Genomic DNA, 14425 nt, shown 5'->3' with positions numbered 1-14425 from the left:
GATCCGAAAGTATTAAAAGTAAATAAATAAAGAAAGAAAGAATAGAAAATTTTACCACCCTATGCTAATTTGCCTGGTTTGCTTTACTTTTATCTTATCCACCCATGGGCATTTTGAGTTTTTGAGTTTTTTCAACTTTTTTTTTATCGAAAAAAGGAGTATATTAAAAACACATAAACAAATTACAACTACCAGATTTGAAACACCACCAAACTTACAACAAACTCAAAACAGAGACTAAAATACAAGCGAAATCATAAACTCCTACAACTCAGCAATTGATCTATTCTTAGCCAAACACTGTTGACTCAAACAGCCAAAAAATCTAGCTTTCAAACTCAAACTTATCATTTTAACTAAACTTATCATTGCACCAGATGCCATAAAAGGCCACCCTCCAATCAAATAAGAAGTGTTTTTTTAGGTTCCCCATATAAACATATACATATATCAGTCTATATATATCCAGAACAATCCAGCTAGAATGAAGAACTGACTTTCTCCCTCAAAGAACCTAATGGAGTTTTGAATTTGGTAAGTTCCCAAGATTTTGAATTTGTAGCTATCCAAATCTACCACATAGTTTCAATTTCAAGATATAATTTAGTTTGGCACTCATCTCTGCTATGTTAAATCCTGAAATTGTATTTTGTTTAGCCATTCTGAAGTTGCATATTGTTCAAGTCTGTACATAACTATGTTTTAGATGGATGTCAATTGTGTACAAACTTATTTTTCTTGCGTTCATTAGTCTGAACTTGAAGTATTACAACTTTCTAATTGTTAGCACAGCTCCAAAACCTTTATTTATTGTCCCTATATTCTTTTCTCACTGAATATGGGAGCTTCAGCTCTAACTTGTGAGTTTATGTAGCAAATGTTTCACCTTTTCCTTCTTCAAGCCAATTATTGGCTTTTGGCCTTTATCAATAGTTTCAGTTTGCATCTATTTTTTTAATCTTCTTCTCATGTATTCCTTTGAAGACATAATTAAGACTAGTATGTTATATGACCAAAGTGCTTTCTCCCCTTAGGAAGTGTTTGATAAAGACCTCTTGAAGACAGATGACAAAATGGGACATGCACAACTCAGCCTTCAACCACTTGTCTCTGCTGCTAGACTCAGGCAGATTCTGCAGAACTTCAATGGCGAGACGGTGTTAAGGAAGGTTGTCCCAGATAGTGACAACTGTTTGGTCAGAGAAAGCTCCATCACTTGTGTCAATGGTAATGTTGAGAAAGCTCCATATTTCTTCTCTAGTTGTGAATGTTTCTTGCTTGCTCATTTGGAAAGCAGTTTTGTTCCATAATTAGAAGTTTCTACCAGTGCAATTTATTGGCTTGATTGCTTCAAGGGTACTAGGATTTTTTGAGGTCCATTTTTAAAAAAAATATATATGGATGTGGGTTATCTTGATACTAAATGGTATATACTAAATTTTGTGAACTTGTATAATTATTAATATTTATGTCATAGTAAGGTTTTCTAGTTAAAAGTAGATTTTAAGTCAAATTTTTCAATACTTGCTTCAGTACTTTTAATTTGTTTTTGTCTCTCTTCATAGTTTGATGCTGCAAAATTAAGAAAGCTAAGACCAAGTTTCAAGCAGAACGAGGGCTCTGTTACTGCTGGCAATGCTTCAATCATAAGGTTCCCACCTCTCTCTTTCCCCCCGCCGCCAATGCTGAAAAAAAATTATTAACTTAGTGTGGTAATGCAATCAGATATATTGTTTCCTATGCCTTCTGTTTATAGGCTTGTTCTATCTAAATACTCATTTACTTTCTTGTACATTTAAGCAACTGGTGTGCAACACTTATTATAGTTTATGCTACAACAAAACTGGTTTCCTAGTTCTATTTTACTGTTGCTGAAACATAGCTCAAGTACTCCAATGAATTGGCTTCCTAGTTCTATTTTACTATTGCTGAAACATAGCTCAGGTACTCTATATATATCTAGTGAACATGGTGCCTGGTGGTACACATGGAAAATTGTTGTTGTTGCCTTACATTGTGTTAAGTAGGATTATTATTTAGAGACTGGGATGAGGGTTATTATTAAGCCAAGTACTTGATAGAAGATGCTTATTTGATAAAAATGATACAGGCATTTAAGAGGCATAATGTTATGTTTTTTTTCTGTAGGATGGAAGGAGCAATGTGCCAAGTACTCTCCTTACTCCACATACTTTGAGGGCAGACTCAGCTCTGCCATGCCCAACTCTGTGTACAACCAAAGTAACAACTCAGAAAATGGAAACCATTCGGTAGTTGGACAAACTGCAGTTATTTTCTATTTTATTTTCTTTATTTCTTGCTTTTTATTTGCATGCACTTGCAGTTGCCTGTAGAAGAGAGGGTGGGGAGTCTGTAGTGCATTTAGAATTATTTCATTGGGTAAATTTTTGTCTAGATTGGATTTAAGGTTGAGCATAGCTGTACTGTAGCTGTGTATTCTCTTTCTTGATTAATACAAATATCTTCTTATTAGTGAAAATAAAAAGAAGGTTAATTATGGATTCTTAGCTCACTAGTTGCCCCTACTATTGGGGCTGCTATTTTGTATTACAGATATTCAAGAATGACTGCTGAACTGTTGCCAACAGTTATAACATCCATACAAAAAAGGATTGAAGTCGGTTTCCCTTTCATAAATGACCAGACAGGTCTACTGGTATGGTTCCTTGTCTGATTATAACAATTACATAATTTTATTCACTTCATTGCATGCCTCAGTGATACTTTTCTTTTCAACAGACTGCTTCTTTTAGTTGTTTGACAGCAGCTTTCACTATCTCACCATCCTCAACGCATGTTAAAGAAGTGCTTCTTAAAGAGATGAATGAAGGTGAGTATTATTTCATGCCATGAGGATGGTCAAGTGTTGATATTTCATATTGTCAGGAGTATGCTCAAGAATTTTACACAAAACTCCTTGTTTCATTTAATATTATAAATTCATTATTGGCTTTTTTATAGGTTTTATTGAGGCTGAAAAGAAGCCAGGTGTTCTTCTTACTTTGTTTCATTACTTGGAAAATGTAAACAATCACACAGTATGCTTAGAGGCTCTCCAGGTAACCTATTAGTTAGTTTGGAAATACCATGCTTTATAATTGTCAGAAATTATTCTCTTGTCAAGAATCTAGGCATTGCTTGAAGTACTCTGTATTTGGAATCTTAGATTTACTATTTGTATGCCTGTGTGGATGTATCAGGTTTTCAATGGTGGAATTAGCTATTTTTTGCTATAGATATTATATAATTCTGAATACATTTTCCTGTTTGAATTGTAGTTATTTATCTCATGTGAAGTGAGGGCATGAGTGTGTATTAGGGTATGTGTTTTCGTTAGTTAGCTGTAATTGAGAAAGTGGTTATCTGTCATTGTAATTGGATCTAGTTATATAGTTTATGAAAGATAAAATAGAAGCGAATAGAAGATCTGAGTAGTATCTGCTCAAGCATTTTCCATTGATTCTGCGACATGCTTCTGCAATGGTTGATTAACATTGACCTGATATCATTAAGTATAAAGTAACTAAGAAAAGACAATTCATTATCATTCTTTTTTCTTTCTCTGCAAAGTGTTAATCTGTTTAACAACCCTTGTAATATTAATTATCAAGAATTGATAGAAGTTTAGGTTTATTAATTTAGGTAGGATTTTTAAAGATTGATTATAAGCCCCTGAAGTTTTTGTTTATTAATTTAGCTTGGACTTTTAAGTGTCTGTAGTTACTTCTGAACCACCTCTATGTGTTCTGCAAGGTGAGAGCTGCATCAGTAACATGTTTTACGGGCATAACTTCCTCTGTATTCTTCTCTCTTGCGAAGGAGAAACAGGATTTCATTCTTTCTGCTGCGGTAAGCATTGATTATGTGTTTTTGACTTGTTTCTCTTGGAAATTAATTATTTGCAGACAAGTTTATGCATTATAACTAAGAGACTTTTCAGATTAATGCAGCCAAACAAGACGAAGTGCCTTCAGTTAGATCAGCTTCTTGTCGAGCCATTGGTGTCATTTCATGTTTTCTTGAAGTTTTCCAGAGGTGATTTTAAATTTTTTTAATGCTTTCATGTTTCTTTGAGCTCGAAATATAGATAGAAGAATTACTAGAAACTTAAATGGTATAGTGCAGAGATCCTGAACAAATTGATTCATGCAGTGGAGATTAATACCCGCGACCCCTCAATATCGGTATTTCTCTTTTACTTTCAGTTTTTATAATAACCCTGCTCTCTAATTTGTTCATAAGGGAGTAATATTTTCCTGTACGTTTGTTGTTTCAGGTGCGAATAACTGCTTCTTGGGCTTTGGCAAACATATGTGATTCTATCCGGCACTGTATTGATACTCTTGCTTTGGAAGGCTCGACATGTGGGTTATATGTTACAGAAGCTACTTATTATTTTCAACTACTTTATTTGAAAATTTATTGATGTATTATTTTTTTCCTTAGACTATACTGTAGTCTCTGAATCAGTGGCATTACTAACTGATTATACTGAAATGACACACATAACACCAAAATGAATCATCTTATAGTATCAACCGTGATAGTGCCCATGTGCTTAAACTGAAATGTCAGCACATAAAGTATTGCATTTTTTTGTTGATTTTCTGATGATCTTTCGAAGTTCTTCTTTCATGTTGTTTATTCAATTTCTTCTATTACTGATTCCACAGTATTGTTCCCTTGCAATATATGTATATATGAGTTGGCATGTTGTATTGGCTTCTTCGACTGTATATACTACTGGTATGTGGCCATCATTATTTTGTCTATAAGCTTGAATCACCAAAATACATGTTTCTCTCAGCACCATTGATCTATTTCTCTTCATTTTATTTATATGACAAATTGACAATGGCTTAGTCTACCTATTATGTACTCTCATACTTATTTCTGGTAAAAGAATAGTTGCGGACATTGTTTTTGATTGGAAATTAACAAGTATCAATGCTTTTAAGTATTTTCCAATATCTTTGAGGGGATTGGCCAATGTTAATTTTTATGTTACCTTCTTACTCTAGATCATATCAAGTGTATGTTTGCTTAGTACTTTGTTTCTAATACTAAGAGTCTAAGTCCTCTACTTTTTGTCTTCAGTACACTCCTGCAATACATATTTGAAGCATAGGATGTATTTGCTGAAATGCTTACAGGAAAACCACTCTACACCAAAAAGGACATAGGACAACACTAAAATCTAACAGAATTAAAAGATAATGAGAAACAAAAGATAATGAAGTCATTTTAGAAGATGGTTAGTTTTGATGAGAAAGTCTGGCTTGTTACACCAGCTCTAAACATGGTTATCTTAATTGCTAAGCAATGTACCTTTAACTCCGGCAACTCCTCCCTGCAAATACTTCTTAAAATTGTGAAATGTGTGCATTCTTATTTGTTATTTATTTTTATTTTTTTGTTGTACTCACTTGATTTTACTTTGCTATTCTGACTAATCATCAATAGTCCTGTTTATTTTATTGAAACATTTTATTCTCCTTGTTCAGTTTCCTACAAGGAATATCATGGGTTTAGCTTAGACTACATATATTGTGCCACATGTTAATACAGTAGCCTTTAGTTGACTGACCTGGCCAGTAAGCAACATATAGTTTTATATATATGATACCATATTTGAATTAATATTTGTTTTCTTCAAACTATTTATGGTGGTTAATAATGAATTTGTGTCTAAAAAAATGATGGTTCTGTTTCTTGAATTGCATGTCATACCATTCAGTATTTCGTTCTTTCTTATTTTTCCAATTTGCTTTTCATAATAGGTCATCTTTATATTTTCTTTTCTTTCCAATTGACACTTACCAGGCAAGAGCTCACCTTGATTTAATTTGTCATATATATACCAGTGTTTACTAAGATCAATTGTTTGAGAATTTTTTCTCTTTTTCTTTATTTAGTTCAATTAGTTGTCTTCTCAGATTTTGTTTGGTTATGAATTCTCATTTTAGCTCACAGATTCAAGAAACACCACACAAGAGACATTATAAGTTCATAGTTCAAAGCTTCAAGCATTGAAGAATATATTTTTCTTCTTATTATTCTCAGTTTTCATATCCACCACAACATCATTTTCTTTGCTCTTTTAACTGTTAACTGAAATATATTCAATAGGACCCTATTAATAATCACCATTCTCTGCTATGATTATTTGTGTGTGTGGTGCACAATGTTTTAGTACTGTTGCTAATTGGTATGAAGCCAAGAAGTTCCCAATCATTTCTTCCCATACTTTTGACTCAACTGACCATCCCTTCAACATTTCCAGGTTGTTATGGAGGGTTGTCCTGTTTTCTGATCTAGTACATGTTTGGTTTTCAGGTTGTACAGTTATTTTAGTTAATGCTTTCAGACTACAGAATTTGTTTGCTTGCTGTTTTTTTATTTTGCTGGTTTTTTTTCTGATTATTGTCTTGAATAATGATTGTTCATAATGAAGATCATTTTTTAGTGTTCAGATTTCAAAAAAAAATATCAAGTATATGGTTGCTTAGTACTTTTTTCTAATACTAAGAGTCTAAGACCTCTACTTTTTGTCTTCAATACACTCCTGCAATAGATATTTGGAGCATAGGATGTATTGGCTGCATAATGATTGTCTTTCAGGGTCATTTATTGATTATTAACTTGATTTCTCTTTTTTGAAAGTGAAACAATGTAGAGGAAAAGATGTATTCAAGATGTTATCTTCTTTATTTTATTTTATTTTCCCTAAAGAATTTGTTAACTGTACTGGTTTGTGCACATGCTCCTTTTGATGGTTTATGTATTTAGCATTAATAAAATAATAATAGTTAGTGGTAGTTTATTTTTGGAAATTGGTGAGAAGATGTGTTTATTAAAAATCGATTAAGTCATGGAGCTTTATTGGGTCAAAACATGATAGGTCTGTTTCCTATTCTATTACTAAGAATGGTAAAGCTGATATTGATTGATAGTAAGATTTTCTTCTGTGCTTTTTTGTCTCATATGCATTCTGATTTGGTTTGTTAATTGGTTATGGTCATTCTTATTCACTTTCAGGGATCAAAGAATCAGAAAGAAAAAAACATATAAAACTCTGCAGCAATCTTGTTATTCACTTTAAAGTTAAGACTTCCGGCAACAACACCTCTGGCACTCTACAGATTCCCTAGGTATGGAGCTATGCCTTCTCTCATATTCATATCTCACACATAAGTTTATTAGCAGTGGCAATAGGAGTAACTAATTGTTGTTTTTGCTAGAGCATCAAGTGTCTTCCTCCTCTCTTCTAATTCTTTGACTTCTTTTAATTCTGCATTAACTCATATGCTCCCTATCATATAATATATATAATGCTATAGTTAGCTATGCAATTTCATACATATAATGGTCATTTTTGTATTTTAAAGAAACAGAAGTTGTTTCTGGCACAACTGAGCCTAAGAGCGATGATCATAGAGGAGAAAGATCCTATCTTCATATATTAAGTACTAGTTTAAGCTTTATGAGGTATTGGCATCATCTGAAAAGTTGATTCCTTAAGGAGAAAACATAAAAAAATTAGGGTCGATAAAAGATTTTGATCCTGCAATTTCTCTTCTTCATGCTACTCGCTTTTAATATTTATCATAATAGGCAACAACTTCCTAAGGAACCCTTAAAATAAATCAACACATGATTACATCAATAGAGTGAAAGAAATTTAAGAGATGTGAAAGTAGAGGAACTGTTTTTCTCCAGTTTCTGCTTTGTTTTCTTTTGGAGTTGTATATGCATTAAAGGTTGTATGGCATATGATGAAGTTCGTGATGGTGCTTTCGAACTTCTTAATTAACATTCATCAGAAGCTTATGGTTGCTTTTCTAATGAATATAATGTGACAGTAACAATAGAACTATTGACTTTTAGCTATGTTAATTAGAATTGTATAAATCTTTTGATCTTAGCTTTATTGGTTGATTTGGCAATGGTGAAAAGAACTCAACTTTACCAAACTAGCAAATGTTAATCTATTCTGTGCGACTTCAGTTAATTGTTTCTTTTGCTCACCTGTCATAACCTGATGAAACCAAAAAAGAAAAAACTGCTAGTATTTCCTTTATATCTTATGTGGAGACTTGGAAATTATGGTTTTTGACACTCTTAAGTAAAAGGCTCATTTCCGAGTAGTTTCGAAGTAGAAAGGTTTTTGTTTGCTTTGGTGTAGTTGTGAATCCATTATTTTGTATGTGGTGTCCTTTCTTGGATATAATTTCCATAGCATTTTTCTTGAAGTAATTTGTGATGCTAGATAATAACAATAAAATATTTCTTTGTTTATTTTGCAGATGTGACAAGCGAAGTATAAAAGGATACTTAAGACTCCTTGAAATTAGTAACTTTGTTTATTTATTTGTGTTGAAAGTAGTAACTTTTAGACTCCTTGAATACTTAAAGAATATTTTGTTGTTGATGACATTGTTGAATGTTTTAAACTAAATTGTGGATTGTTAATTCAATGTTGAATGTTCTTACTTTTTGTTATTTGAAAATCAAGTTCATTTGATGATGCTAGTATATATTAGAAAGCTAATTTTAATTATATAAAAAAAATTAAAATATAATAGAATAAATTAGTGTTATATAAATAAAATATATAATGAGAATTTAAACATATCTAAATATAACAATAATACGAAAATTGAGTTATAATATCTATTACAATAACACTTTTTATGCAAAGAATTATGTTATGCAAACTTCATTATATAACACAAATAATGTGTTATACTAAAGTGTAGTATAACACAAAATATGTGTTATACTAAAGTATAGTATAACACAAAAAATGTGTTATACTAAAGTGTAGTATAACACAAAAAAAGTGTTATATAATCGACTATAAATAACATAATTAAACACTTATCTATATATTAAAATAACATAGAAATTGTGTTATCGTTGACAGTACAATAACACATCTGTATAACACTGATAAAGTGTTATGTAAAGTACCCTGACCTACGATAACATAGTCGGTCTTAACACATCAGAAAGTGTTATCGTATGTTTTGATAACACATTTTCGGTGTTATTAAAAGCATTTTTTCTTGTAGTGAGAGCTACTTTGTTCTTGCGTGCGTTTAGATTATCTCACAAATCTCATTGCATGCTTCTGTGGCAGCCATTCTTGGGCAATCCTGCTTTTGTCTCCCCAACAGAATGTACGTAGTCGTTGTTAATAGAGACACTAATTTGTTGTCCTTGGTTCACAGAGACTTCTCTCTTATTTGCTCTTCTCCTGGGGTTTCCCCAGGGCTGGTGAGTCATAAATGGGATTCCTTCCCCAGGCCTAACGCAGTCGGTCACAGCGGACCTAGGCAAAAGGCCTTGGGCTTCGCAGACATTGTTGGCCTGGCGATTTCCATGGGCCTTATTAGCTTCTTTGGGGCCCTCCATGGGACATCGATTGGCTCAAAAACTTGATGAGTTCTCTTCCTTTTTTGGGGGGCCTTAGCCTTATCTCCCCCACGTGCTGGAGGCATGAGTGGTACTCCAGTTGGGTGCATAGGTGGCACGCTAGCTGGCTGTTCTTGTGTTGCATCAGTGGGGTGCGCAGGGGGCACACTCGTTGGTTGTATAGGTAGCACTCCAGCTAGGGTGCAGGTGGCATGCCAGCTGGCTGCCTAGGTGGTACTTCATCGTGAGGTTCCACTTGCAGCCCTTGAGTCACCAAAGTGGCCTTCATGTCGTTAACCACCGCCTATAAGGCAGTGATGTTACCCTTCTGAGCCACTATTTCTTGTTGTTGGGAGGCTTCTTGAATTCTAAGGGCAGCCACTTCTGGTGGTTCCACCCTGTGGTACGACTACGAGTACTCACTTACATAGTTGTCTCCATCCTCACCATCATAGCCATCATTATCGTCATTACCAACCACCTCCAAATTAGCTGGTGGAGGTGGTCGACTTGGTTCTCCTCCCATAGCGGATGTGGAGGGAGCATCATCAGGGAGATTCCTTCTTGTGTTTACCATTGCTGCAACTTAAGCTTTCTTCAAGTTCTCAATGAAAGCATCAAAATATTGACTAGCTTTTTTGCTAATAACTAATTAAACAAAGCTTAAAGAAAATAGAGATTGAGACACATGATTTTACGTGGTTCAGGTTATGGATTAACCCTAGTCCACGAGTTACTTGTATATAGGATGTTAGGAGTTTGCATGTTTAGGTACTAAAAATTTCGGCCAAAACTCATCCAATTTATTAAAAGCATTTAACTTCCACACATGAGATCCCATTGTAGTTAAAAATTGTTACAAACCCAAAAATGAATACAAAAGATGACCTAGGCGACAAAATCAGGGTCCAACCTTAGTTCCCAACTGATAGCCTTAACCGTGGCAGACGAGCAGGCCGCATATGTACACTCTGCCCCTGAAGCTCTCTAACTCATGGCTGTCCTGGCTTTTCCTTTCCTTTACCTGCACTATTTAGCACCCGTGAGCCAAGGCTCAACAAGAAAACATAACATGCTTATAAGCAGTACATTATAAGATCATAGAATCATAACTAGCATGTGAGCAGTAATAACCCTACTCATGCATGCAATCAACTCATATGAGTGACTATAGAGTCACACTAGGGCTTTAGTGCCCATCTCTCACATAACCAGCCTTTGAGCTGGCCAAGCGTGTCTGATGCTTCACATTCTAGAGGTCTATAGGGGTGCTCAAGCGTGTATCTCACTTTTGGTTCGGCATAACCCTATCAGCCAGCGTTCAATACGTTATTACTGCTCTCGACTCATAATTCGAGTTCTTTAACCTTTAACTAATAAGTTGAGTCTTACCCTTCGACTGATAGGTCGAGTCTTAACCTTCGACTACTAAGTTAAGTATTAACATTCGAGTGATAAGTCGAGCCTCAACCTTCGACTGATAAGTCGAGACTTAACCTTCCACTGATAAGTCGAGTGTTTACCTTTAACTGATAAGTCGAGTCTTTAATTTTGACTAATAAGTTGAGTCCTAACATTCGACTGATAAGTCAAGTCCTTTAAACCGACTATGCCCTTGACCACTAAGTCAAGCCCCTCATCAGATAAGATAGATAAATCTTCAGCTTATAAGTTGATCTTCCCCAATAAACTATACAGATCAATAGTCATTACATAACATAGGTAAACACATCACATTCAATATGTTTAATAAAACATTCTCAAAATAACATTAGTTCTGTACTATAATTGGGTCGAGCCCTGAACGCAGACCGGGTGCAGTTTTCTTACCTCAGGTCCGAGTATGGTGTAATAATAAGAACAACCCTCGAGCACGATCCTGGTTCCAATCCCCTAGCGGTAATCTAGTCACAACAATAATATAGGATCCCATCAATAACAAACAAATAAAGGCTTCCAAACCGAGTCCTAGCCTCTGGAACGTCGAATTCTACTAAACCGAGTAGTAGGATCGATCCCGAGCCTTTAGGGTTGAGTTCCCGCACTCAAAAACCCTCCTGAGGCTTAAAATCCCATAAGTTTCGTGGCCCCAAGCATGTGAGCCGCGACCTACTCAAGTCAGAGGCCCCAACCTCCCTTCTCACAGAACACACGCCGCGGTGCAACCAAACTGGTGTCAGAACCATAATTCAATCACCAGAACACATTTAACATAATACCAGCAACAAAAACCCAACTCGACACACTCTAAACTCCAGCCAAACCTCAAGTTCACATCGTTGAGCCACAAGACTTAAGAACAGTCAAACCAACACAAAAATTTAGTGGAAAACAGAGTCTAAAGCTTACCTTAGCTATGATTAAGTCCCCTAGTTGCAGCTAATCCAATCCCAAGTTTAGGCCTTCAATCCCCATGCTTTCAGCCTAAAGATCTCCTTAATTCTCAAGTAATTCACTCAAAATTTGAGAGAGATAATGAGAGAGAGAATCAGTTGGGAGCTTCTAACAGTGTTTGTTGTGTTTTGTTTTCTTAAGGCTTATGTAACTTACGCTAATAGCGAGGCTCCGGGTACCAAAAACGTCATCGAGGGCAAAATGGTAAAAATCCCCAATATTCCCTCCTAATCTCACTAACTCCAAATATATCCTCAATTATCTATTCATGTTACCTGATAACCCGATAATGCACAAGTTAACTCAAAATACCCCTTGACTTGCCCCGAGTCGGGTATTGAGTCCCGTTGTGACTTTCTCACTAACTTGCTCCCTAGGATCATCTCGTGTCGGGTAACCCAAATAAACGCACAAAATAATGTGGTCTCTCACATATATCACATTTATGCATATATATATAATTATGCCCCTAACGGGCCAAATTATGAAAATAGTCCTTCTGATAAGAAATGGGCCCACTTGCATATTTAATACACCTAAACATGCATATCTAGGAATATTATAATATAACTCACATAATCATATAATCATACACATATATATATCACATATACACATAATTATCATAAATTTCCATCCTGGCCCCCTAGTCAAGGCCCTAAGCCTTATTAGGAAATTCGGGACGTTACAACTATCCCCTCCTTAAAGAAATTTCGTCCTCGAAATTTTACCTAAACAGTTCGGGATATTAATTCTGCATATTTGCCTCCAGCTCCCAGGTCACTTCCTCTACCTTGATGTTCCTCCATAATACATTAACTAAAGGTATAGTCTTGTTCCTCAAGACCTTGTCCTTCCTGTCTAAAATTTGAATTGTTCGTTCGTCATTGAACAAATCTGCCTCCAATTCCAGATCCTCATAACTCAATACATGAGTCCCATCTGATACATACATACTCAACATGGAAATATGAATTACGATGTGCACACTAGAAAGCACAAGAGGTAAGACTAACCTGTAGGCCACCTAACTGATCCTCTCCAGGATCTCAAATGGTCCAACAAACCTAGGGCTCAACTTGCCCTTCTTCCCAAATCTCTTCACCCCTCTCAATGATGAAACCCTAAGGAAGACAGAGTCTCCCACCTGGAACTCCACGTTCCTCCACTTTGGGTCTGAATAACTCTTCTTTCTACTCTGAGACGTGAGCATCTGATGTAACACCCTACTTCCTTAGAGTTGTTACTAAGTAAGTTTGAAACATGCTAATCACTCGCTAATCGATATTTTAGGTTAAAATGTGTAGTTAATTAAAATGTAACTTGTTTAAATAAGAATTTGGAAAAGTCGGCCATTCTTTTAGATCATGAAAAGGGTTACATTGGGATCCCATATATATTATCTGAAAACATATTTACAACTCAAAAGGTTACTTTATAGTCGGCCTAAGCGACAAAATCAATGTTCATGACCAGTTCCTCAAAATACCCCAGTCGTGGCGGCCAGATAGGCCAAACATGTACGCACCGCTCCAAGCCCTCTAACTCATGGTTGATTGATCGTTTCCTTGCCCTTACATGCACCACAGAGCACCCGTGAGCCGAGGCCCAGCAAGAGAACCTTAAAGCACAACATACTATATTTTATCCCAGCAAACTACACTTATTTAAACTGTTATTAGAATACGAAATGGCACAGTAGCACAACAACATCATTTCATAGCAGAATAACACATAGGAACATAAACATAGCACCATAGCAACATATCGACATATAAGCACAATATCACAACATCTTAGCAATACCATACCATAGCAGATCAGTAATACAATAGCATATAACGAAGTAGCCAACAAGCTAAACACATAGCGGCCATGTCATCCCAAGCGCTTCACCAAGCCCTAGGTTTGCGGTCCACACCGTGAGGATATCCCAGGTATCCTTTAGGGTCTTGCCTTGGCAACTCGCACTCTGCGTGCTAAAGCTGCTCCCGGCCCCTTGTCATACTCGGCTCTTTCCTTTCCCAACTTTTGTCGCTCCCGGCTGTTGCCACTTCCGGATCTTGCTGCTTCCAGCTCTTGCCGATCACGGCTTTTGCCTCTCCTGGCTCTTGCCTCTCCCGGCTTCTGCCGCTCCCGGCTTCTGTCGCTCACGGCTCTTGCCGGTTAGTCACATTCACATATATGACATGGAAAACCACAAGCAATACACACAGTATAATACACCACATAGCTCTACGGGTACAAACAGTTCTCTTACCTGTGTCCCGAGCTTTCCAAGCACCGATATCCCGAACACAGTCCCCTAGTCCGAGCCTCGCCGAAACCCTAGTTACAACACATCAAAAAAATCCATCCATCAAGGTCTAGTCCATTAAATAACTTTGGGTTACTACAATAATCCCTCATACCTTGAATTCTATCAATCCGGGTGATAAAATCCATCCCGGGCCTTAACAATTAGGTTCCCAAGCCAAGAACCCTCAAGACACCCAGCATTTTGAACTAGGGCCACAGCTTGCCTCAAAACAGAGGAAAAACACCTTCTTGGAAAGAGACACGGGCCACGACATGCTTAGCCAAGCGCCTCGGC

At 36.1% G+C, this 14425-nt stretch overlaps 1 protein-coding gene across 3 annotated transcripts; it reads left to right on the top strand.

The window, feature by feature from the left end:
* Positions 1-263: 263 nt before the first annotated feature.
* LOC133782285 (uncharacterized) lies at positions 264-7166 on the top strand. Of its 3 annotated transcripts, none has more exons than XM_062221534.1 (12): positions 264-534; positions 1035-1227; positions 1566-1651; positions 2149-2400; positions 2575-2677; positions 2775-2851; positions 2983-3080; positions 3775-3870; positions 3962-4056; positions 4142-4205; positions 4298-4384; positions 7060-7166. In XM_062221534.1, exons 5-12 carry the CDS (start codon positions 2658-2660, stop codon positions 7090-7092), a joined length of 570 nt encoding a protein of 189 aa, XP_062077518.1. In that variant the 5' UTR covers positions 264-534; positions 1035-1227; positions 1566-1651; positions 2149-2400; positions 2575-2657; the 3' UTR covers positions 7093-7166. The 3 variants fall into 3 exon arrangements, with proteins under 3 accessions (XP_062077518.1, XP_062077517.1, XP_062077519.1); XM_062221533.1 differs by having other exon boundaries at positions 265-534; positions 2149-2270; XM_062221535.1 differs by lacking the exons at positions 264-534; positions 1035-1227; positions 1566-1651 and adding an exon at positions 1881-1944 and having other exon boundaries at positions 2149-2270.
* The last annotated feature ends 7259 nt before the right edge of the window (positions 7167-14425 follow it).

This window comes from Humulus lupulus, chromosome 6 (assembly GCF_963169125.1).
Source record: "Humulus lupulus chromosome 6, drHumLupu1.1, whole genome shotgun sequence".
Classification (NCBI taxonomy): domain Eukaryota; kingdom Viridiplantae; phylum Streptophyta; class Magnoliopsida; order Rosales; family Cannabaceae; genus Humulus; species Humulus lupulus.
The sequence above is the reverse complement of the archived record's forward strand: the minus strand, read 5'-3'. Positions and strand labels throughout refer to the sequence as shown.